The sequence below is a fragment of the Sinohyriopsis cumingii genome, chromosome 1 (assembly GCF_028554795.1).
Source record: "Sinohyriopsis cumingii isolate HCF-2022 chromosome 1, ASM2855479v2, whole genome shotgun sequence".
Taxonomy (NCBI): Eukaryota; Metazoa; Mollusca; class Bivalvia; order Unionida; family Unionidae; genus Sinohyriopsis; species Sinohyriopsis cumingii.
In genome coordinates, this window is record NC_142961.1 from 65690219 (window position 1) to 65717878 (window position 27660).

General features: G+C 35.7%; 1 protein-coding gene across 1 annotated transcript in view; it reads left to right on the plus strand.

Moving 5' to 3' along the window:
• LOC149807027 (uncharacterized) overlaps positions 1–27660 on the plus strand; it is a 128654-nt gene that overhangs the window by 47852 nt on the left and 53142 nt on the right. Inside the window, exons 8-9 of the mRNA XM_089950567.1 lie at positions 1312–1467; positions 3908–3972. Of these exons, the coding sequence (XP_089806693.1) occupies positions 1312–1467; positions 3908–3972 (221 nt within the window). The remainder of the gene's footprint in view (positions 1–1311; positions 1468–3907; positions 3973–27660) is intronic.

Sequence of the window (27660 nt, forward strand, 5' to 3'; positions counted from 1 at the left end):
TGTTGATTGATTTCAGTATGTTCAAAGATTAGAATTTAGAACATATTGAGATTAAATTAGTGAGTTTCATTTTTGGGGCTATCACCTGATATAAAGGGAAAATTACGTTTTCTTCTCCTGATGGGTATAAATCACAAAAATATCTAGCAGTTGATTTTTTATGCCTTTGAGACTCACATCTGATTTTCCATCTACAATTAAGGTATACTTGCAGTAGATCTAAAAATTACCCGCATGAGTTCTTGTCAATCGAATCAACCTCGAAAGACAAACTTGATAGTAATATCATTAATTTCCGTCAATTTTTCTTCACTCTGCAGTTTTTATATTATGAGTGTCATTCCCTTCCAGGGTGAGTGAACTTGATGTGGACGGAGGAATGAATAATGCAAAATTATTTCCACACAAAACAAAATAAGCCTATTTAGCAGCTGCTTATTGTCGGATCTAATAATAATTTTTTAAAATTTCAACATAGGCTACGAGTCACGATGGCGGCTGAAACAAACACTAATAAGAAACAAAACTCGGACAATTTACCGATTCTTCAAGCCATAAAACCAGGTTTTGGGATAAGTGATGTAGTGATCGGTCTCTATAGCGAAATAATCGTAGGTTAATTCAAATCCAATCCCTCATTTTTAAAATAATCAATTTTCATGAAAGATGAAAGATAAATATTTTCAAACAACTTTTTTCAACCATTACAGTTTGTCCCATCGAAAGACGATAAATAATATTTAAACAAACTTTATCCAGTTTGATTCATTCGTTTAGTGTACAACTTAGCATCAAGGTGCAATAAAAAGAAGACTTATATTTCGTTGTAACTATTGATTATTTATAATTTTGGGAGAAAAGATGATACATTTCGTGACTGTTTTAAACTTTGCAACAAAAGCAACATAAATTACCCAAAGTGGTTTATGTATCACATTTTCTTTTGTTCCACAGCAAAAGATAAGACTGATCTAAGACTAGAATTATTTAAGTTTTTCACTAACAATTGTGCGTCGATATTTTTAAATCAAAACTTTTATGAATCTTAATGTGTTTTGAACTTCATTCACATTGTATAGCTAAATTATTCAGAATACGGGTAAAAGGGGAAGCTGTGTGTAATAAATACAAAGCAGTGCTTGTTCTTAGTTTCGAGTCGGTGAAAGATCAAGTTTTCTATGGCATATGACCAACCGTCCCAGACAGATTCTTTCTACCAATTTGGAGTTAAACCTGATCTAGTTTCATGTATAACATTTAGGCAGTAGTTTATTTACCAATTGTTTATTTCTTTCTCCGTTGCATATACAGACGTACAGCAGGTCCAAGAGTACAGTAACTACGGCTACAGATATGTTTCACGATGTACACGCGTGACCGAAGAAAACATCATCAACCCAAATCGATACGACAACATTAAGACAAAGGAAATAAAGTGTAATGTCACCAGCAAGAGCGAAGTCGTAGGTAAATATGGCACATGATGTTTAAATGCGTCTGTGCGTGTTTATTTCTTGGTTTTTGGCAAAAATGCTACTTTCCAATCCTGCAGGGTTATTATAGTGTTTACATCTTATACGGAAGATATTTTCTTTAGGAGGGATGTAGACTCATGTCGTTTATCATGATATGTCACATAATAATGTGGTTTGCGATATAGAATAATAGGAGCGTCAGAGCAACACTAGAATTTTCTTGTGGTCACTACACTGGGTAAAGGGATATTAAAACGTCTGGGGCAGTCGCTTCAATCCAAAACATCGTGAGAACTGCACTGATGGTATCCAAAAATTAAAGTCAACAAAGTGAAACTTGATCTATTGCCGTGATTTATGCATTGCATGAACAAAGTCCATGCAAAAAAAAAAAACCGGTATGGAAGGGTTTGTTATTAAAAAGAACATGTATCATAAATGCTCGTAACTGAAACAAGCTGTTTTTACGTCCAGACTGGTCATTGATAGTCTTCATGGAACCAGACTACAATATCTAAATAAAAAAGAAGAAAAAAATCTAATGCTCAAATTCAGTTTTAGCTCAAGTTTAGCTGCTGCATTTGTCTGATTGCTCAGCGTTCGGAAATTCAGCGAGTTAAATATATGTTGAACTAGCCATTTTTTATTAGACAATTTTAATACAAACCAGTAGCTACAGGTTCAAAGTCCGAAAATTTAGACGTTGTGTCCCTCTAGTTAATCTGTCAGGATCGTTTTAACTTTGATTACCCCATACAAAGGTAACATTTCTTTGAAGTACCCCATACAAAGGTAACATTTCTTTGATTACCCCATACAAAGGTAACATTTCTTTGAAGTACCCCATACAAAGGTAACATTTGTTTGAAGTACCCCATGAAATGGCAACATTTCTTTGAAGTACCACATACAAAGGTAACATTTTTTTGAAGTACCCCATACAAAGTTAACATTTTTTTGGAGTACCCCATACAAAGGTAACATTTATTTGAAGTACCTCATACAAAGGTAACATTTCTTTGAAGTACCCCATACAAAGGTAACATTTGTTTGAGGTACCCCATAAAAAGGCAACATTTCTTTAAAGTACCACAAACAAAGGTAACATTTTTTTAAGTACCCCATAAAAAGGCAACATTTCTTTGAAGTACCCCATAAAAAGGTAACATTTCTTTGAAGTACCCCATACAAAGGTAACATTTCTTTGAAGTACCCCATACAAAGGTAACATTTCTTTGAAGTACCCCATACAAAGGTAACATTTTGTTTAAGTACCCCATAAAAAGGCAACATTTCATTGAAGTAATTATACTACAACTATGCAGTGTCATTTAAGTAGTGATCCTCCAAGTATTCATTTAAGCTTTTTGAGCTTCGAGATTCTTGCTAAACAAAAATTTCAAAACTGAGGGCCTGAACGGTAACAAAAATCTTAAAATTTACTTAAGTTACATATTTGCAATATTAAGGTAGGCAAGTTACATATTTGAAATATTTTATTTGGAAATGTAGTCGCAATTACAGTACACTTTCAGTGTGTATCAGGTTTTCCATGACTTGGCTTCACAGAACTAAGAAATTGCATATCGAGGAAATTCAAGATTCATAAATGTAAATATATTTATTACCATTTTTAATACCAGCTAAATAAGACATGTGTTTTTGCACTGTCACTTGCATGCTCGTATTTTTTTCAAGGACCCAAGCCATGACCTTTGTCACACAGTTTATGTATTCTATCGCTGACCTTACAAGGGGAAAAATGCAACGTAGCTGTTGTGTGAGAGTCCTTTTAGCCAGCGGAAATAATATTTTTTCCCGCCGTAATGGCTTATTGGCTCTGAGAATCTTAGTCTCCTACCAGAACTTTCAGCTGGATTTTATTTCTCGAGTTTTGTGTTTTGACTGATTTGTAAAATAGTAGGTCTCTGATAAATATGCGATATTTATGGATCCTAGAGAGCACTGATCAGTCTGAATCATTCTATTTGCGAAAAGTTATGAATATTTCTCCGAGATAACTGTTTAAATGATCGGAGTGGTAGTTTCAATTGCTGCGTCTTTCACGTTTTGTGTTAACTTTGCGAATACCACGTTCATTTGTGTGCTTGTTTCAAAGTTTCGTTTGTGCCTTGGTGAACTCGTTCATATCGTTAACGTATCAGATCTCATTTTAAATTAACGAGCCAGCTGGTTTAATTCAGTCACAAATAAATCTAATCAACCAAAAACTAAAGCGTCTACGACATGAGTGGACATGGTTTGTTTACAAAATAGTACCTAATACAAGATACTATATTTAGACACGTGGCGTGCAGCATGAAGCCGTGCAGTATCGAAAATTGCTACACCATTCTGACGATGTAAAGTTAACGGAGAAGAAAAAAAAAGAGCATATAATGAAAAAAAAACTATTTTCACTTTTTTTACAGCTACAGAAATAACGTTCTTTAAAGACAACAGCATGAACAGAAAATTAGTTGTAGCTGATGACAAGGTAACGAAAGCAACGTTTGATTTCATAGATACATATATTTGCATCGATATCTGACAAGTAGTGATGGACTCGTTTGTCACGTAAAACAAATCGCTATGTACATTAGAATTAAACTAAAACGTCTATACTACTTACACTTGCATATACTGGACACCTGCCTTTTTTACCCCACTTCGGTAATATTTCATTTGAAGCTTTCGTACGAAAACGAGTTGTCCCTGAATCCATCACACCATTCTGGTGAACAAGAATAGCAAATTATTGTTAATTCATTAGACCTGCCTAGCTGTCTGTCTGTTTGTCCGACTTTTATATGTATATGCTACAGTCTCAAAACACCTTTCATTAACTAGACTGTTTTAAGGGCAAACAATATTTTTTCGGTAATTTTGATGTTTTTATAATGTTATCATAATCATATAAATTATAATCATATTATGTAAAGAACTCCCTGATAACACTGTTGACTATTTCACAACAAACAATCTCGTAATTTTTTTTACAGAATTACACAGATAACACTCTTATGATATCCTTATTTCACGATCAATATTCGTGTTAAATTTAGTAATTAAGCTGATAACGCTGATAATATTCTATTTGAAGATACATATTCATGGAAAATTTAGTTGAATATTACACAGATAACACTTTTATGATGTCCTATTTCAGGAAAAATATTTATGTAAAATATAGTAGAGTGTTGCACTGTTAACACCCTGATGATGTCCTATTTGACGATAAATATTCATATAAAATATAGTAGTGTGTTACACCGATAACACCCTGATGATGTCCTGTTTGACGATAAATATTCATGTAAAATATAGTAGAGTGATGCACTGTTAACACTCTGACGATGTCGTATTTGACGATAAATATTTATGTAAAATATAGTAGAGTGTTGCACTGTTAACACCCTGATGATGTCCTATTTGACGATAAATATTCATGTAAAATATAGTAGAGTGTTGCACTGTTAACACCCTGATGATGTCCTATTTGACGATAAATATTCATATAAAATATAGTAGTGTGTTACACCGATAACACCCTGATGATGTCCTGTTTGACGATAAATATTCATGTAAAATATAGTAGAGTGATGCACTGTTAACACTCTGACGATGTCGTATTTGACGATAAATATTCATGTAAAATGTAGCAGTGTGTTACACTGATAACACCCTGATGATGTCCTATTTGACGATAAATATTCGTGTAAAATACAGTAGTGTGTTACACCGATAACACCCTGACGATGTCCTATTTGACGATAAATATTCATGTAAAATACAGTAGTGTGTTACACCGATAACACCCTGACGATGTCCTATTTGACGATAAATATTCATGTAAAATATAGTAGTGTGTTACACCGATAACACCCTGATGATGTCCTATTTGACGATAAATATTCAAGTAAAATATAGTAGTGTGTTACACCGATAACACCCTGATGATGTCCTATTTGACGATAAATATTCACGTAAAATACAGTGTTACACATATAACATTCTGATGATACCCTCTTTCACGATAAACATTCATGTAAAATTTAGTGGAGTATTTCACAGAATTTTTTATCGTATACATATATTTTATTTAGTAATGAGTAAGACAAATAATAATATTTTGATGTCAAGTTAAATCTAGAAAACTATTAGTACACCATTCAATAAATAACACAATATATTAATTATTCATTGCCTTGAAAGTTATACTGACTGCTGTTAGTATGAATTAAAATTAGCTTACCTTACTTTTTATACATTCCATCCTATATACAGCAGTATTTGTACCATCTTGAAACTTATACTGTCTAATGTAAGTATCAACTAATTGAGTTTACTTTATTTCTATGGATCCGATTCCATATACAGTAGCATTTGGAACTTAACTCATTAAACTGTAAAGTCAGCTAAATAGTATGAGCCGATCATCCTCCATTAGTATAACACAGTAGGTCTTGTAATATGTGAGATACTTTTCTTTCAGATACTTACGTGGATAATGGCTCATTTTTGATGACTGAATTGGATGAAGAATGTACAGGACATGGTTATATGGCCCATTTTTGATGACTGATTTGGATGAAGGATGAACAGGACATGGTTATATGGCCCATTTTTGATGATTGATTTGGATGAAGGATGTACAGGACATGGTTATATGGCCCATTTTTGATGACTGATTTGGATGAAGGATGTACAGACATGGTTATATGGCCCATTTTTGATGACTGATTTGGATGAAGGATGTACAGGACATGGTTATATGGCCCATTTTTGATGACTGATTTGGATGAAGGATGTACAGACATGGTTATATGGCCCATTTTTGATGACTGATTTGGATGAAGGATGTACAGACATGGTTATATGGCCCATTTTTGATGACTGATTTGGATGAAGGATGTACAGGACATGGTTATATGGCAGCAGTTTTGCATATTATCAATACAACAGAGATATACACAAAATCAGTGGAAAGAAAGACAAAATATCATTAAAAAAACAATACTTTGAAAGATGCAATGAAGTAATCAATATTGGTAACTCTACAGCTAAATTACGCAATGTAAGGTACACATGCATACAATTCTGTGTCACTGTTTCTGTTCAATATTCATTGTCACCTATTTTCATGACTGATATTACAATGACCTGTTTATGTTGTCATAATAAATAATGAACTCCATGACAAACAATAAAAAGTCTAAGGGAGAAATATGGATTGAATATAGTGATAAAGCTTTGGTTAACTAGCGAATGTCACACTCACATCTATGTTTCTAAACTTTTGAGAAACTCCACGTGGATGTGTTCGGATTGCAATCTGCGCGTTGAAATATGATTATGGCAAAACTTTTTCCGTGTAAAGCAAAATACAATATTCAAGTATTGTATGTGCAGGATAAACGTCTAAAAGGTTGCTGTCTTTAGTTCCCATAAAATGTTACAAGATGGCATAGTTGCCTATAACGTTAACTGCGTTGGAAAAGACCGAACTGGAATAAACAGCACGCAAATCGACGTTTTGCGTATCCAGAATAAAAGAAAATCTATGGTTGTAGGAGTTGATCTATGAAATATTTTACGAGTGCAATTGAAGCCTTTATTATTGCTACACTTGTCTTTGTTACCCATGACGATACAACTTTCCCACTTCACTCGTTACATATTTCTTTATGTTTGCTAAGAAAAATTATATTTCCTCTGACCCTTTTATTAATATCAATGTATGGATGATGCATGCCGTGCAACAGTTTTGTATATGTCTCTTCTGCCACACTGATTATATATTTTTTGCAAACAATCATTTAATAAAAAATTATGCATCTCACGTGTTTGATGGCCAATAAATATTTCATGCAAACTGTCTTTGGAGTAAGAATGTTTATCTTTTAATGTGTGGAATGATCTCTCGACTTCTTTTGGTTCTGACGTTTTGGAATAAACGATTCTGGGTACAAGTTTCTATACCACAAGACCAAAGAGTTCATAATCCTCTGTTATTCAGTATTACGACAGATGCGATATTTATGGCAAAAACTGAATTTTGTACATCCAATTTAGGAAGTTTTGAGACTTATGTTCATTGTTTATAAAACATATAAAGTTCTTGCTGGACTGTAAATATATTTAAATATTTTCATGATATTGTGTGATTTATCGAATGAAAGCCAGTAGAACCTGTTTTTATTCAGTACTCTATCAAGGGAAAAATAAGGATTTTCCATTTAATTCTGGCTCCTAGCGTTTGTGAAGTAATCAGTGACGATCTTCTATCATGCGCTTCCTTGTTAACTGATAATTTTTCCTAATTCATCACTCGTGTTTCAAGTTTGTCCATTACTAAAGAAACAATGAAAAGGAAATTAAACCGTTTAGCGTCGATGTAAGATTTAAATAAAAGATCAAATTCAACCAGGTAAGATAGTGCATTAAAAATATCTGCACCGTTTGAGTATCAGCAAATAGTTGTGCAACTGAGGTGAAACATCTGCATAAAGTAGTGAAAGCAGCAGAAGAGACATTGATTATTTGTTCCCCCTGACAAGGATAATCATCCATGATTGAGAAAGGCATGGATTAAGCGGTGAAAACAATGGGTACCAAGGAAAGATGATGGCAGGAAGTACGCCATGTACGAGAAGTACTCGGCGATGCCACTGTCAGGTGTTAGCGCGTTCAGTTGTAGTGAATAGGACTTACAATGTAAATGCATGCGCGCGCGAGGGAGAAAGAGCACTGTTATTGTAAGCGGGAGTAAAGGAGACCGTATCTTAAATTATCTGATAAACTGTCGAGCAGCAGAGAGGGCGGCCAGACCACTTTAGGGAATGGTCACCCTTGTTTTTAGACCAAAAATAATAGTGACCCTTCATAGAGGTCAATACCACGTCTACGATTATTGTTTGTCCCAAACAGAATTGTAGACAGGGCCCTCTCTGCTGCTATTAATTAAAAAATTGTTATATTAAAAATAATGGTACATCCAGAATCTCATACTGCAAGAATAGCACGAGAACGATTAGAAGCAATTAAAAAATTTCTTCCCGTGCGAGATTCATTTAGAAAAAATCTACAAGCGTAGCAAGAAGCACAAGTTGAGTACGAAGAAGAAACTAAAAAACTGTTTAAACCCGTCACAGCAGCTACTGAACAAGTTACAGCTGTCATCAAAGAAGATTTTCTTCCGGTATCAAAACAAACAGCAGAACAAACCGAAAAAATAGCAAGAAGAACTAAACAGACAAAGAAGATTTTACGAGATCTTCCAACTGATATAGCTGCGGCTGAACCTCCACCTGTTGGTGAGGAAATACTTGAAAGTATTGGAAAACTTCGTACTGAAGTCGCCGACGTGAGAAAAGAACATATACCTGAACCCGAACTAGTAGACAAAAACGTAGAATTGATTGCAAAATTTAGGAAAGGGGTAGTTGAAGAAATTAGAAATACTAAAAAAGAACAATTACCCGAAGCAATATTAAATATTATATTTAATAAATCTAGTATTTTAAAACCCCATTATGAAAAAGTAAATGATGATGATCTTATTAAATATATATATCGCGTATATTACAACAAAAAACAAGCTAGAGGTCCAGAATATAAAATTATTAAAGAAGAAGTAAAAAGACTTTATAGAGAGAGACTGAAACAACAAGAACAACTATCCTAGTATCAACTTCCTCCACCTTTACAACGTAAAAAAATTTCTGCGTCGGCAATGACATATTCACCGGTAGATTCAACACATGGATTTCGAAGAATTGACTCACCTGACATATCCCCGGTCATCACTGAAGTACTTTATCCGGTGATGCAACCACCAGTATTTAAAACGCCTCAAGATGAACCTAAAACAGGATCTGGTTTATGTCCTGATAATATCATTAATGATGTGTCGCGGTTAGAAGTTCTCATAGGAGGAAAACGAGCTGGAAATAATTCACCAGAAATAATTAATGAAGCATCTGATATTTGTCGGCGATTATTTCAAGGTTGTATCATGGATATCGGAGTTTACCGAGAACTTATCGATGAACTTGTTGATGACTAGTTGTTAAATAAATGGTAAATTAAAAAAGATGATCATACATAATAATCATCGTAAACCTGTACAGGTCAGAGAGGTGAACTCACGATTACCAATCTATAAAGCTACTTACGGAGATGGACTTGGTGATGTTGTGCGGGGATTATTCACAAGGATGGCTCCAAAAGCAGCACCCGTTGCAAAACAATTATCGATGAAAGCTATCGATGTTGTTCGTGATAAAGCTCCTGGAGCAATTGTCAATGTTGCTGGTAAGGTGTTTTCGGCAATCAAAGAAAGACTAGCACGATTATTGCGACGAAAACAACAACCACCAGTGAAACTGGCAAGTACTAAAATTATGCCCGCAGACGTAAGTAAAATAATAAACCAGGCTGCAAATAAAAAACAAGCGGAATTATCTAAAGAGGCAGAAAGAAATATAACATCAAATTTGATAGCAGATCAAGGACCCAATCATGCTGCAAATAAAAAACTAGCAGAATTATCTGAAGAAGCAGAAAGAAATATAACAGCAAATTTAATAGCAGGAAGCGGTCTTCGTCGACGATGATTTAGATCATCATTTGGAAAAATGGTAATTATAATAAAATGTTCAAGCGTGAAACAGACACAGCATTTGATACGGAGGCACCTGTCCTTAAGTATGAATCTGTACGTGATTATCAGTTTTACTCCTATGACGCAAGACAACCAAATCAGCGGGGGAGAATATAATTACAGGTTCATGATACAAGTAGATATTTCTTGCCCGTTGAGGCGTTTATTGAAGTAGAAGGTAGACTTGTAACGAATGTTGTAGCTAATACGCCATATGCTGCCAATGCACGAGTTGGTTTTGTCAACAACGGGATTATGGCGTTGTTTGATAGCGCCACATACATGATTGACGGAAAAATATTGAATCAGTTCAGAAGGATGTTGATGTTGCTACAACAATAATTGGTCTAGCGAGATATTCTGATGATTACACAAGATCAGCCGGTCCAACAATGATGTTTGCCAAGGATATTACTAACCACGCTGATTATGTTCAATATACTAAGTTACTGGCACCACAAAATACTGCAGTTGATCCACAACCAGTTGATTTTGAACACGCAGACAGACCAGGTGCTGATTTTGATATTATAAAAAGTGTTAATGCGACTTACAACTTAGGGTTTGCAACACGCCGAGCAGCGTTATTAGGAAATGATAGAAATTTTTCATGTGCAATTCCATTATCTCACATTTTTGGATTTTGCAGAAATGTTAGAAAGGTCATCTTTGGAGCTAAGCACACAGTTGTGCTCGTAAGAAAAGGTGATGATAATGATGCAATCTGGCGAGGTGCTGGTGTTTCTGATGGAAAAGTAAATATATCAAAGCTTTCACTGTGGATGCCAGTAATGACTCCATCAATTACTGAGGAACAAAAATTAATTTCTTTTATGGATCATGGCGGTAAATCATTGCTATCATGGTTAACAGTAAGCACAGATGCTATTCAAAGTAATGTTAATGGTTTGTTCACATGGCATATAGCATCACAACAAGGTGTTTCTGCACCGCGACATATTTTTATTGCGCTGCAAGATAATGCTCGGACGAATGATCAAGAACGTTCACATATGATATTTGACAACCTTGGAGTTAATGAAGTTTCCTTGCGGGTAAATGGACATCAAGAACCAACTGAAGATATCATGTTAAATTTTGATCAAAATCACGTAGCGCGTGCATATCATCGTTTAATGTCATTCATGGGACGTGATCAAAATATAGATACTGGTTTGCAAATATCACAACTAGATTTTACAAATCTATATCCGATTTATTATTTTTCACTGGAACATCTTGATTTATCCAAACAATCTGTCGTTGATATACACTTTCGAGCTCGTGTTACTAACCCTCCTCCTGATATAGCTGGTCCACCTCTTATTCGCGGCACCTACAGAGCAATCGCGGTTATACTCAGCGATAAAGCCATGTTACTTGAAGGTGGTAGTGGTCGAATGAGAGTCGTTGATGCACCAGTGGAAAATCTTTAGTTATTCAGAAAAATATTATTTATATAAAAATGTCGTATGGTCATGTTAATGTTACTCTGACTCCCGGTCAGGTCAAAAAACTTCAATCAAAAACCACCAGCAAATGCGGAACTAAAATATCACTAAAACGAGATTAGATTGGTGGTGGTCCAAACAAATTATCGTTGACAGATAATCAGATTAAACATTTCAATAAAGCCCTAGAATCAAAAACTGGAGTTCAGTTCCATCTTTCTCCGAGTGCCATCAAGGACATGGTAAAAACAGGTGGATATTTCCACTTCTTGCGGCTATTCCAGCGTTAATAGCTGCTGCCGCTCCGGCCGTAGCAAAAGCAGCCGCGTTAGGTGCTGTTGAACAGCTGCTGGAATGGCTCTACAGAAAGCAGTAGGAAAGGGGTACAAAAAAAGGGACGCGGCCTAAGATTACTGGGATCTCATTGGGGAAGAGGTCTGAGGCTTCCACGTTAGATGTTCCAGCATCAAATTTTGATTTACTTAATGCTGCTAAAAAATTAAAAATAAAAGCCTTTAGAGGTGTTTTTATGCGAGATCAATTACCAAAACAACCGAATAAACTTGAAACAGGTATTATTAATCTCGACTCGAATTCAGGACCTGGTTCTCATTGGGTATCATACGCGGTTGATCCACGTGGAATCGTTTATTTTGATTCGTACGGGTTAGCTCCACCTGTTGAATTTATCAAGTATGTCGCACCACTTCACGCGCAAGTTTGGTATTCAACGCTACCCACACAAACAATGACAGATCCGCCAATATGCGGCCGTGAGGTAATTAATGTACTTAACGCTATATCAAAATCATCCAAACCGCCACATAAAGTCGTGCATGATTATACAAGCAACCGATTCGTTGCGCGTAAGGCGTTTTAAACAGATCTTGGATCTTAAAATATAATGGTTGATATTTACGGAAGAAGATCTTCTACCAGTAAGAAAATAAAATCCGACGTTGATCTGTCGAAGTATGCGACTAAAGATGAACTTGCTGATATTATGAGCCTGGCTGGAGTTGATCCAGATGAGGTTGTTATTTTTCAAGATCGATATGGTAAACTAAAAACGAGCAATATCAGATGGAATGATATAGTTCGACGAGTACTCGGTGCATTTACGGATAATATTCCTGTGTTTACTGACAGCGGAAAAATCAGGATTCAAGCATATCGTTTACAACCATCAGAGATCAAATTACAGAAAGTGTTGCTAATCGTGTAAGAAACACCGGCGACACAATGACGGGTGAACTCAGCATGAACGGGAACAAAATAGTAGTTTTAAGAGATCCAACATCCGACGAAGATGCAGCAACAAAAAATACGTCGACACCGTAGATGGTAAATTATCCACGCTGCGGGCCGAGTATGACGTTCACGTGGGCGCTTTTGCAAGATTTCGCAGAAACCATCAAAGAACCGCAGAAGAGTTCTTCGGCACTCCGTTTGTCGTTGACATGAAACTCGCTGATGTCAAAACTAACCTAGACACGATCAAACAAACACAGCAAGACATCGTAGCGGGGATTCCTGAGATCGTTAATAAAACCAATTTGATTAAAATTCCAGCCGGAATAACTCCCGGGCATATCACAAACATCGTATACACTGTATCATCGGGATTCGCAACCTGGTCGCAGCAAAATAAAACCATCAAATATACCGCAACAGTCACTGGCGTGTACAGGCTGTCTGTGCTCAGTGCTGCAAAATTTGAAATATTTACAACGTTTCCATGGCGTCATTCAACTGATAGGTTTTCCCGGGTTGTATCTGTTATATTAAATAGCGGAACCGAAGAAATATTTATCCTGGAAGCAGATGATAAGAAATTAACCGCAACATCTTACTGGTGGTGTTTGGAATTTGTAGCTGAAACACCTCAATTGGTTACTGCATAAAAATATATGGACGGTGCACAATACAGATACAATCAAGCGCGTGAATGGCAGGCGGCGCTAAAAGATCAAGTCGAACAACATACAGTAAAAGTAAATAAATATCGACGACGATTAGTTATCGTTGATGTGATTGTTTATTCAGTATCCGCTGTTGTTGCTGGAGCAGGTGTTATATTATCAGCGGTGACAATGATGGCACCACTAGCCGTAACTATTTGTATTTCAGCAGCAACAACGATTGCAGGTGTGCTCAATATCATCACAAAAAAGTATGTACTTGCATGAACGAAAAATTATCCGATTACATGATAAGATTACACACAACGACGGTAGCATACTCGAAATTGTCCTCGTTGTTATCAGCGAGTCTCAGTGATGGAATTATATCTGATTTCGAGTTTTCAATGATGACTAAAATATACTACGAAGGTATCGGTATTAAAGATACAAGTGCTAATAATGACGGAATTACTCCAGCAGATCGTAACTAATACAACTCCGCCAAAGATAACGGTGATCTCGGTAAGTTCAACTAATCCTGAATTTAGTATTAACTTTCCTACTGCAATTCCAGTAAAAGAAATAACACTGGCTCAATTATGGGTATATTACAGCTGGCCAAATATCAGATCAAAATCATTTAATGGTACACCAGCAAATAATTTGCTTGTATTTGCTAACAAGAACAAGCCAGATGGTACTCCTGACTGGATAGATGTTGGAATACCCACTGGTAGTTATGAGATCGAACAAATCAATGAGGAATTTCAACGTAGAATAAAATCAATAACCGGAAAAGAAGCAAATATATCAATTAACGTTCATGAGCCGATGCTATCCTCGACGGTTGAGATACATTCTCCTGATTATGCCGTTGATATTTATCAATCCACGATAAGATCCGTACTAGGTTGGCCGGATGTTCCCCCGGTGTATGAAGGACCACCAGAACCGAAAAAATCTGATTTTACGTCAACAAATAGATCTCGTCACGATATTGAAATGAATTCAAATTGGTTAGATTACATAGAATTAAGACCAGAGGTGATAGGTGGAGAACTTTATTATGATCCTATGGCTTCTCTTCGTAATCTTAATAGACGTGTTATTGCTTTGAATATTGATTCTATATTTTCTTCAATAAACTCAGACCATACAATACAGTTAAATAATTTACGTGATAGTTTTCAGGAGTATTTATTTGATTTAACATCTGCGCGCGATAATATCATCAGGTACATAGAAGTTTTAAATTATATAGTTAATTCTTCTGAAGTTATCTATAATAGAATTAGAGATACGGTTCTTAAGTCATCAAACGATTACAAAAAATCCTTCGCAGCCAAATACAAAATACCCGAAGCTGATATTGCAACGTTTAAGTTCCCTGATTATAATCCAGATAGATTAAGAAAATCTGTCAGTGATGTCATTGATGAATATTTTCCTAAAATACTCGATGCATGGAGAAAACTAGCACCACCTCCAACCGTTCTAAGATATAACAATGATCCACATGGCGGCGGCAGACACATATCTCCGGGAATCGTTAATATAACCAGCACGATCGTGGTCAATCTGGTTTGTGACGTAGTCGATGGCAGCTGTCAAATAGATCTCGGAAAATCAAATCAGGCTCAACAAGGATATATTTTATATACATTTACACCACAAGTATCCCCTGGAAGTTCAATCGTGCAAGAACCAACTAATCCTGTGTATCTGCGATGTCACAATATGTTAACACGAATAAATTTTAAGCTCACAGATCACCTTAATCGCTTAATTGACACGCGCGGAGAAGAGCTTGTGATAAATCTGTATGTGAAATCTTAATTAATCCAGTAAATATTATATAATGTACCAGCACGTGAGTGTTTTTATACAAGACAAAGAAGCACTTGAAAACGCCATCAGAACAGTGTTTTCACAAAACACAGAGCAATTTAACGTTAATTTAGTTATTGATGAATACTGAAGCGAGGATTTCTTATTAACACAAGAACAGTTTGATGAATTCCGTCAAAAACATATTATCGAGATCATTTGATGCAGAGATCAGATTCTAAATTATGCACACTCCTGTATTAAACTCGATCAACTTAAAAAAATATTTTAAAAAAAATAATAATTAATCACTGATGGGATAAATTACACAAATTAATCAATTTTGTATAATCTGAAATAATTTATTATTATTCTGAAATGAATCAATCTGATGGGGTAATTGGTACTGAAAATTGTGCAAATTAATCAGTTTTCCCAAAAATACTACAAAAAATAATATTTTATTAATATTCTGAAATATTATATTTTTTTATGTAAATTAATTCTGATGTGATATACATGATGAGGGAAATTATATTACTACTCAGGGTTGCTTTGGTCGTTACCCGCTGACATAATTTCTCTTAAGTATCTTATGCGGGTACTAATTGTTTTTTTCGTTTCGTACTCGTTGGATAATCCCGATCTGACCTTTTCTACTGCGACAGAAAGAGGAATAAATTCATTTACTTGATCATCGTTCACCATAGCCAGTGACTGAAACATAGCTGCCTGAATCCGCTTTATGAACTTATATTGAGATGATAGAACATACTTATTTTCATTTTTAAGTTCTTCTAACATTTCAAAATCAGATATTATTTTTTCAGGATTTTGTTCATCAGATATATTAATTCCGTTTTCTTCTAGTTTTTTAATAGCAGAAATAATGTCTTTGATAGTTTCATGGTTCATTATATAATATAATATAATATATAAATCTTTAAAATAAAAAAGATTATCCCTATAGAACCCCTATCGAGTAGCTAGCGAGTTCGTCGGGATGTTTCAACATATACAATGAATGAAGAGCCCCTATTCGAGTGTCTTAGCGAGCTCAGATTATGCATGGGACGGCACAACATATATTATGAAATGAACTTCTATTCGAGTTTTTTAGCAAGTTCATTAAGTATGAAATGAAATATATACAATGAATGAATGAGATGAAATAATTGAATGAAATGAATGAATGAAGGACAGTACAAACCTATACGCTCAGCAAAACCCCACCCACAATAATCAAGCCCGTGGGTGATACGAAAATATGTATCAACCACCAGTTGATATGTGGTTCAGTTTTGCTGAGCGGGGGTTTTGCGGAGCCCTCAATTATTATAAAAATCGCAATTATGCGCACACCCACCGACCAGTTGTCAGCCATGGGGATTCGATCCTGGACCGCGAGCGTCACAGTCCAATACGATACTGATTGAGCTATCGAATCTTGTTACAAACATATGTTTCGAAAGTTAATATATAGCTAATAATCATTGAAAAGGAACTAATTTCAAATATTTTTGCTCAAAATACAATTCTGAATTCAAGAAATACGTTTATACAATATATTCTCACCAAACAAGTTAGATTTAAAAAGCTGGATTAAGGAATTTCCTATTTACTATACCATGCCATCTATGATAGAACATCCGGTCCAGATCATCTAATTGCTAGATTTTTTCATCCTTCCTATAATTATTACGAGATTTTTCATCCTTCCTATAACTATTACGAGATTTTCCATCCTCTCTATAAGTATTACGAGATTTCCCACTCGTAAATCTGTATCCAAACATGGTCAAGGGAGTATTTAGTTGTTAATATTACTCGATAAATAAATAACCACACATACGTACATAAATGCATAATCACACATACCTACACAATCTCGCATTATATTTCTGTACTGAACAAGAAAAATGCAACTAATTTTTAATTCCAAACATTATTATACACATATTTCTGTAATCGAGTAAATACATGCAGGATCCCTGTACTGTACTGTAGATCTAAAATTAACCCACCACGATCGATACAGACTAGAGGCTGGATTCTGCGCTCAGTAAGCTGGAATATACATGTCGGTTTTCTGTAGTTTAGATGTAATGTATATGCTGTCTATGTGTAGTGCGCTGCTCTAAATATTTCACAAATAAAACAGAAAATACATGAACTGCATATTTTTGTAAGTTAGAAACCGTAGATAATTATGACCATAAACCGAGAATCATAAAACTACTTCCCTTTCGTGAGTCAAAAAATAAGTAATGTATGGGGGAAATACTGTGACATAAATTAAAAAAATTAATTCGAGGTAGTGATGATAGTTAACAATACTGAAAGGTGATTTTCTGCTTATATTCTTTTGAGAAAGCAGTTCTGGTTATATTTTCTGCTACTTTTTTACCGAAGGTATGCAGATATCAAAGTGTTTCGCAGCAGCACTCATAGACTGAAATATTATTTCTTCACCAGTTTCTGTGTTTGTAGAATTTATCGCCCTTCTAGAAACTGTCTTACATCTTCCAGTATTACCACGTGCACAGTTTTCGCTATATGTAACAACCCTCAGATTGGATAAATTATTGTTTTGAGGATCCCCGTCAATATGATTGACCACAAAACCGTCTTTGATCAATCCGTTGAAACACTCCTACGTAAATCTATGACAATGATAATGTTTCTTTCCACCTTCGTATGTGAACCTTAGATAACCAGAATTACTAACATTGCCAACCGGTCTCTTCAACCTACAATTTCTGATGACACCATCAATATTTGATTCATAGTTTGTTACGACAGGATGTGGGACAAATATATTTTGCTCCATATATGCAATAATATTATTTGTTTAAATCATTGTTTGTCTGAAATCTTGATATATAATCCTCCACGGATTTTATAGCGTTTTCACCATTATTATTTTTTTTGTCATAATATCTTTTAAGTTCTCTGAACCGTTTTCCACCGTACTTTCCACATAATCCTGTTTTTCCTCGCACTCCAACACCACATCGCAGACACGGTATTGGTCCTAGACTTCCTCGTCGTATACTTTGTAAGTGCATTCAACAAAATTCACCTCTACAGGATTTACTGCATCGATTTACTGAATCGATCATGAGCCATCTGCATTGAGACATTGTATATATAATATTCTTTATTTAAATATTTGTTTTAATTATATGAATGAGTTTGAGAGATTATCCCAAACTAGGCCTTCTAAATATAAATTCAACCTCGACAGATTATCTCCAGACTTACCAGTACAAGATCTGGTTGATCCGAAAAATAAAAGTCTGATCAATAAAATTCACGACGCCAAGAAAGAATTTTACACGGATGGTGCATCTCATACATGGTCAACGTTCAAGATTATTCGCAACACTGACAAAGTCAGTGTCGACTCTGTCAAGGACGCTACAATGAATGACAAACGAGCGGCAACTATCATTAACTACATCGCTGAGTACGAGGGTAATCAAAAATATTTCTTTAGAGTAAAATTTATTGTACTAACAGAAACAGGTAGTTGGATTATCCGTGAGAAATATGATCCTGTCCTTGGTAATAATAAAATTGCCATATTAAGTAAAATTTCCTGACCGGGTCTGTTGACGGGTATTGACAAACCGTATTATGAGCGAGCGTATCCTGTAACAGCGGTTATTTATGAAATCTATGAGATAAATAAAAACCCAACGTTGATAAACTGACACCCATGAAATTTTCAAGGTTAAATTGTGTAGCCGAACGAGTAATAGAACACTTCACAAACGCGATGCGTGGAAATGGATTAACTGATTTAAGACGTGAAAAAATAAACTCGTGGGCTGATTCAGTTAAGGATACCGGTGCTACAATAAAAGATGTTGCTGAGTTAGGAAAAATATTAAAATTTCCAATAACCGTAGCGACAATAACGGGAGAAATACTGCACGAATCAAAATATAAATCGAAAGGAGCTTCAATAAATATTATTGATCATAACGCGCACGCATGGACCAGCGCAGTAACAATATTTCCACGTGATCGAACTGTTAGATTTTACCCCTCAGATATGAATATGCTTGATTTTATCAACGAAATAAGTAAAAACGATCCTGTATCAGTATGGTTATTTAAAAGTAATGAGGAAGGTGGATTTGATCAGTTTGTTAGACCAAACGGTGAAATATATCGAACAGAATATCTCCACGACGAGATGAAAAATCTCGCGGAGAAGTTTTTAGAGTGCAAGCACGCGGAAAATACTGACAAATTACTAACTAATTGCTTTACTGTTCCATCTGTTGCGGCTCATTTCGCTAGAGAAAGAAATTCATGGAAACCAACACGATTTGATTTACTCGAGGACGTACGCGCAAGTTGCGTCGAATACGGACACGGTGGATTATGGAATACCAAATATAATTACAATCATGTTATTTCGGTTGATATGGTTGCATGTTATCCGGAAAGTTTTCTAGGATACGGAGATTGTTCTGTGTATTTTAAAAGATTCGGTCACCCTACAAACGAGATGACGCGAGTGGCAATTAATGGACCATTGATTTTGATCTGACTGGATTCGCTTGTGTTGAATCATTCGAGCTTAACGAAAATCTTCACCAAATTTGTTATGTTTGGTTTGGCAGACATTGTTGTGAAAAACGTTGGGCACCTATAGTTTTATTACGATATATGCTAGATTGTGCGGCACTGACATCGTTGGTTGTCAGTGAGGCGATTATATCATATCACGCGCAGACCGAAGTTTGGTTGCCATGTCAGATTCTATCAATATTGATGAAGTTATTAGCGAGTTTAAGGAAAAATGTCCTGGCGTTTCCTGGCGATATTTGATATTATCAAAGAAGCTCCTAAAATTCTCGAGATTAAACTCAAAGCCGCAAAAGATCTCGGTAGAAAAATTATAGGTAAATTTACTCAAGGTGGTGCATATGATCATAAAAGACATCACGCACGATTAATTCTAGATGATGCCGAGTACGATTTTATAATCGCTGATACAACAGCGAAATATATATTTGTAAATCGAGAAAGTGTTTATTTATCCGACGGAACAAAATTGGGTACGATCGTTAGTTACATAAATGATATCTCCCCACAGTATACTCATCTAAGATCTTCCATGTTGGCTTATGTTTCTATAAATTTATTATCGATGATTAATAGATTTCCTGAGACCGCAGTCAGAGTCGCAACAGATTCGTTTTATATTTCGAGTAAATATTTAGAGTCTGTTATGAAATTTACAAATAATGATGAACGATGGAGTTCATGGAGGATAAAAAAGGAATATTACACAATTATACAGAATCAGCAGATGTTCCAATGAGAGATTTTTATCGTAAGGGTATTAAAATATCAGAAATGTCGAAAGCGCCATCGTTGAGTGATCCAATAACTAGATATAAGACAGTATATCTCAATGGACCTGGTGGATGCGGCAAAACGACTCGAGCAATTAATGTTTGTAGAAATTCAGATATGATCGTGCTGACACCCACACATAGACTTGCACGGGAGATGAAACAACGACAAGTACAATCGTGCACGTATCATAGTTTCTTTCGGTGGCGCGGGGATACATGGACTCCTGAACGAATGGGAGAAAAATATATACCTAAAATAATTATTTGGGACGAGATATGTACGGTGTCATTGGAGACATTAAAAATGTTTCTTGATTGGTTGCTGACGAAAAATACCGCTATAATAATGTGTGGCGATCATGGTCAACCGCCGCCTTTTGTTGGACCATCTCCACATGATTGGTTAAAAACTTTCGTTGATTATTACGAAGAAATAGATGATGATCATAGAGCTCTCGATGAAAATTTAAAGGAATTTAAAAAATTAATCAGATTACAATCAAACAAAATTCAGTGTGAAATGATACGTGGAGTGATCTCAGAGACCTCAATGAATGATTTTTTTAATTTATGGAGACCCTCAGATTTGATAGCAGCAAGCAGAAAAATAATCAGAGACGATTTACAACAGCAGTTAATTCAGCTGCATAAAGAAAAATATTCAGAATTACCCGTACCGTTGTGTTATAGACCATCAGATACACGAAAACAGAATATTAATGTTGATATTCCAGGACAGACTGAGAATCAAAATCTCGTATTAAATGATATTGTCGCTGTTGATATCAGTGTGGTCGAAGATACATTATACGCTGACAAATCTCCATGGGTGTTGGGATACGCTATGACGATCCACTCGTCTCAGGGATTAACTATTTCTGACACACGAGTCTGGATTGTAGACGATCGTATCGAGTGGTCAAATTTAGTCTATTTAGCGGTATCGAGGGTCAGAAAAATATCTCAATTATGTAGAATTATAATTCCTGAAATCGTTAATAAATTTAACGTCATTGATGATGATATAATAAGAAAAAAATTAATCGGATACAAACAATCTGATAAAAAAATAAACGCGACTTTGATCTTGATGTTGAATTTATTATTGAGTTAAAATATCAGCAGAATAATAATTGCGCAAGTTGCAATTGTATAATGCTGTGGAGGTATTCGAGTAATGATTCAAGACAATTTACCGTAGACAGAAAAGATAATAGTCGCGGTCATACACGAGAAAATACCATGTTGACCAGTCTCGAGTGTAATCGACGCAGAGGCGCCAGCGCCTTGGGTGCTGGCATCCTTGGCGCTAGTTAAGTGATCGCGGTGGTAGTTGTGTATTCTCGGGGATTATTTGTAGTTGTTCACGTACAAATCCACGTTGAGGAGCAGCCGAATCTAATCTGTAGATTGCAGGTCTACCTGAGGATCTTGTCACGGTGGATATTTTGTGTGTGGTAACACTCCAAATAGGATCAGTCGCTCTCGTTTTACCATCTTCAAGTTCACCCGGTTCATAGAAATATCTAACTGTAACATCACCCAATATTTTTTGTTTTTCAATATCTTTTCGTTGTGTTGGTATATTGTTTTTTGTAATTGCATTAATGGGTTTCATGCTGGTTGTTCGTGTAATCTCATTATTTAATGCAGCTATCACGCTTGGTAATCTTGCAACCCATTCGCGAGATCTCGTATCCTGAATAAATTCCCTCGCGTATTGATATCCAAATAACAGCTCAGCAAGTGTTCGATTAAATCGCTCGACAATTGCCTGATCACGATGAATTGCAGTATGACCTCGTCGTATTTTGGTATTATGTTGTTTCATCAACGATGATACTGGACCAAGAAATTCCTTACCAGGATCAACCTGTAGTAGCTGTGGCCATCGCAGACCACCTCGTTGATAAATTCGTTCAAACGCATCGGCTACTTCAGATGCTGTTTTCGTTGATAGCGGCTCTGCCTCTTTATATCTACTTGCAACATCAACTACAGTTAACGCGTATTTGTATGCTTTTCTGCGTACAGTATCATATGGTAAAAACAGAATATCTGCTTGATGAACTTCATTAGGAACACTAACATCGAAATACGCGTACTGAATTCGTTTCGGTGGTGGTAGATAAATTTGCCATTTTGCCTGTTTGGATAACCACGCTTTAGCAGTAGAATGTTTAACCGCTGCTGCATCAGCAAGTTTACCAATTGCTGCTTTGCCTCTCCAATATCCTCTTGGTGAATAATAAATTAATTCCATTATATATTACCAGACCCAAACGCTAATTTACCTTTCATCGCAGATCTTACTAACCAATTAGCTAATGATTCTCTGATATTATTTATTTTTTATAGAATTTAATGCATGAATTAATTTCACATCTGCAATATGCCTGTCTTGTAGATTTTTACTCTTATACGCAACATCATGAACATGACAAGCTCGATCAATAGCGTTTATTGGTTCCTCGCCTGGTTTTGGTTGATCTTGATTATCAAGTCTAATATCGAGTCGAGTACCAGGACCGCAATAATTATATCCTGGTAGATGTTTTTCTCCGCTGTATTTATCCCATGGAGTACCCAGAAACTTTGACATCAAATTAGCAATATCACCACCACGCTTATTAGGTAAAAATGAAAAAAAATTTCTACCGCACACAGAACATTTTCCACCATACGCTGTTTTTTTATTTTTTGTTATAACTGTAGTTAAATCAGTAGTTGGAGTTTAACTTTACAGCGTAAACAATATAAATTCATGTTATAATATATATGGATATAATTGATTTCTCAGCAACTCGGCAGCGAGAGCCAGTTAAACACCATCCTGCGCTACCGAATTCCATCAGAATGATTATCATAGGACCATCTGGATCGGGTAAGACGCAGTTATTACTTAATCTGATAATGAGATGGTTGAAATGGGATGAGTTGTATTTGGTAGCACCATCCGCTGATGATCAACGATGTTATGAAGTATTAAAAGATTTTAACGAAAATGCAAGATTACTGGACGAAGATAATGATGTTATAGAGTTTATAACAGATATTGATGAAGCACCGTCCGTTGATGTTTTAGACGGATTTATTAATAATTTAGTTGTGTATGATGATGTCATGCTAGATAAACAATCAAATCCAGCCAGAATATTTTCTCGCGGCAGACATAAAAATACAGATGTGATCTATGTTGCTCAGCGGTATACACAAATACCAAAAGTGATCAGGGACAATTGTAATATTTTGGTTGTGTTTAATGGCGTAAACACACACACCCTGCGAAATATTCATCAAACCTGGTGCAGCGGTGACATGGATTATAATAAATTCAGAAATTTCTTCTCACGAGCGCAAGCGACTCCGCATGGATTTATAACAATTAACTTGCACGATCCTAGAACAAGATATCGTGTGGGTCTTGATAAAATATTTGGATAGTAGGGGTGATGATAAAATTAAATTGAATTAAACAGATATCATTAATATAATGAACAATTGTACGTGGCTGCGTCAAGGAACAACAGATAAATGCAACAAAAGGTGTCGTGGAGAATATTGTAAAAAACATAATTATCTTATGAAGAAAAACCCTCATGCTGGTCCACGAAGTTGTGTTGGATGCAACAACGGCGTTAGAGGATTATATCAGATTTGCAAAAATTGCGGTGGAGATCGATACAGAAGTTTGATGATATATTACAGAAAAAGAAAGAACATAAATCTAAAAATAGAAAAACCACCTTCAGAACTGGAATATTACTTGAAACATAGAACAAATTCCCAGGATTCAGATGAAGATTCCCAGGATTATTCAGAATATCATAGCAGCAGAGAGGGTCTTGTCTACAATTCTGTTTAGGACAAACAATAATCATAGACGTGGTATTGACCTCTATGAAGGGTCACTATTTTTTTTGGTCTAAAAACAAGGGTGACCATTCCCTAAAGTGGTCTGGCCGCCCTCTCTGCTGCTTGTCGCTTATATACGTATAACAACCAAACGAAAATTTTCTTTAAAATAAAAAAGAAAAAAATAGTTTAATTTATTTTCTAATCCACAAAAAGTTATCACGGTCTGGGACGAACGTCCGGTAAGACAAATTAACCATGTGACAAGGCAAGTTTTGTCCTTGATCGTATTGCTAAAATATGATTAAGCATCGTATGTTGTAGGCGTATTTATATTTACCAATGAGATAAATACAATTAAGGGGCCCCGAGTGGCCGAGTGGTCTAAAGCGCTCACCGTTCCGGATCACTGCCATCTCACCTCTGTCTGCGTATGTTCGAGTCCAAGGCTCGGCTAGCGTGGGTACGTGGGAAAGCCTGCCAGTAGCTTCTCGTGGGTCGGTGGTTCTTTCCTGGGTTTTGCAGGGTTCTTCCTCCACCAGTTATACTGGCCGCCATATATGGCCTATCTTGTGCTGAAAAATGGCGTTAAACCCTAGAACAACACAACATAAATACAATTAACACAGAAAAGGAAGAAATATATAGTATCGGAATATGTCCATGCATAGACGACTGTATCTTTTTCACAATTTCATTTTCTAAAAATCTGTCGCTGACATGTATGGGCTCTTGTTTGAATAACATGGATCGTGATTTTCAATTTTATATGAATTATGTGTGTAGAGGAACCGAATTTGATTTTTAACGTGGATCGTTATCTTTGATTTTATATGAATTATGTGTGTAGAGGAACCGAATTTCATTTCTAACGTGGATCGTTATCTTTGATTTTATATGAATTATGTGTGTAGAGGAACCGAATTTCATTTATATACATATCGAATCCCTAATGAATTTTCATATGCGGTGTGTGTGTGTGTGTCTGTGTGTGTGTGTGTGTGTGTGTGTGTGTGAAACCATTGGTAAATTTAAGAACACATAAGCAATCTAAAGAATGAGACTTAACTTGTATAAAAACGTGTTAATCCGAACCTTTTTTTAGCAGCGAGATGTTCCAGGGTACCTGGACATACCGTCATGGCGTGGTCGTCTGATAAATACATTTTGGCTAAGCAATGAGCCACCGTCGCTCCCTTGCGATCATTTTAATAGCGAAAATATGGGCAAAGCTAAACTTTTAAAAAATATCAAATTCAGTCAAAAAACTCAAGATTTTGAAAAATATTCACACGATTAGAACATTGAGCTAATAACACAGAAATTGATAGCGTATAAAATATTAATAGAAAATGATTTGGGAAAGACTAAAGATAACTAACAGACTGATGAAACCTTTGTCAGATGTTATCGTTGTCATCTGTTGCAATGTATAGTATGATGTAATTCATTAGGTATTTTTCTTTCGAAAATGTTTCAAAGTGACATGTTAGAGAGTTTACAAAATGAACTGAAAGATAGGTACACGATTTTATTATTATCAGACTCTTTAGTGGATTTTCGGACTACATCTGTCTTTACTGAGTGATTGTTTGATTACATTCAAACACATTGGTTCAAAAGGACAACAGAAAGAAGAAAAAGGAAACGACAAAATAGACAACGTCCTTGTCCCACATCGATATATGGTGTACCCCGACATAGACTTATGGGGAAAATGTTTAATGAATGTGTACCGGTTGCCTTGTTATTGGTTCCTATTCTTATTTAACCACTGTTGTTATAAGTGTTGTTATTACTGCAGCAACCACCTATCATTTACAAAACAGACTAACCAGAAATCTTCTCACATTCGCCTCAAATATGAGTATGATCCAATTAAATGATCAACCTGTTGCTTGTGTTTGACGGCGTTTAATCTTTTATGATATGTTTTCACTTGTTTTTGTACAACTTGTATTTAACCAATGAAAACATTTTCGTTGTTGAGAAATTACAATCTAACTTATTTGTCACTAAAAAAAAATTAAATGTGCAAGACAACGTAAGTAGTGAATGGGGCCACATTAGCGACAATGGGAATTAGCATTACAGACCCCCCCCGGGCCACTTTAGCGACAATGGAAATTTAACATGGCGAAAAACCCTGGGCCACTATAGCGACAAGGGGAATTAACATGGGAATAAATCGTGGGTCACTCTAGCGACAAGGGGAATTTAACATGGGGAATAGAGTTTGGGCTTGTCTAGGGACAAGGGGAATTGAACATGGGATTTTTTTAAAAAATTTTTTAAATTTAAATTTAAATTTAAATTTAAAAAAGGGTAGGCAATTGAAAAGTCATTCTCTTTTCGAGAAATATGCGTGGCCCTGAAAAGGGCCTTTGGGTTTCTTCTGCTTCTTCTTTTATTTCCTCTATTTCCTCATCCACCCCCAATCTTTCCCAAAATTCCTTTGTTCTTCCTCTTTTGTTTTTCTGGTAACCAGTCTGGATGCCCCATAGCCCTGAACTTCTCTTGTATCTTTATCCAATTGTTGTTGAGTTTTTCAAATGCGTCTTTTTTCTTTAAGTTTTCTTTCTCCTTTCTTTCTTTACTCCACTTGTCTTTGATCTTCATGACCTCTTCCTCCATCACTTTTCTCATAAGTTGTTCCGATTTCTTAATCTGGTCCAAGTTTTTTTTGACAAAGGACCACTCTGTTCATTCCATTACTTCTTCCAAAAAACACCTTACTTCTAGCACATTATCCATCGCTTCTTTCAAGTGGCCAATCTTTACATACTCTGGATCTATAAAGCCTCTTAGTCTTTTTACTTCTTCTTCTATCATCTCTGCCACCAGATCCATGGCTGATTTTAGGTTTGTCACTTGCCTTCTTACAAAATCCCTGGTTACTTCATACTTCCATTCACGTTCAATCCTTTCCACTGCATAAGCTCCATCCACCATCCAATACCAAATGTCCTTTAACTAGTTAAACAATTCTGTTACAGCTACCATTTTCTTTCCTTTATTCCGTAGAATGGTTCCAACGAAGAACTTGGTGGGTTCTTATAGTGAAAGCGCGGACGTGATGGAAAACATCCCCCTAAAAACATAAAA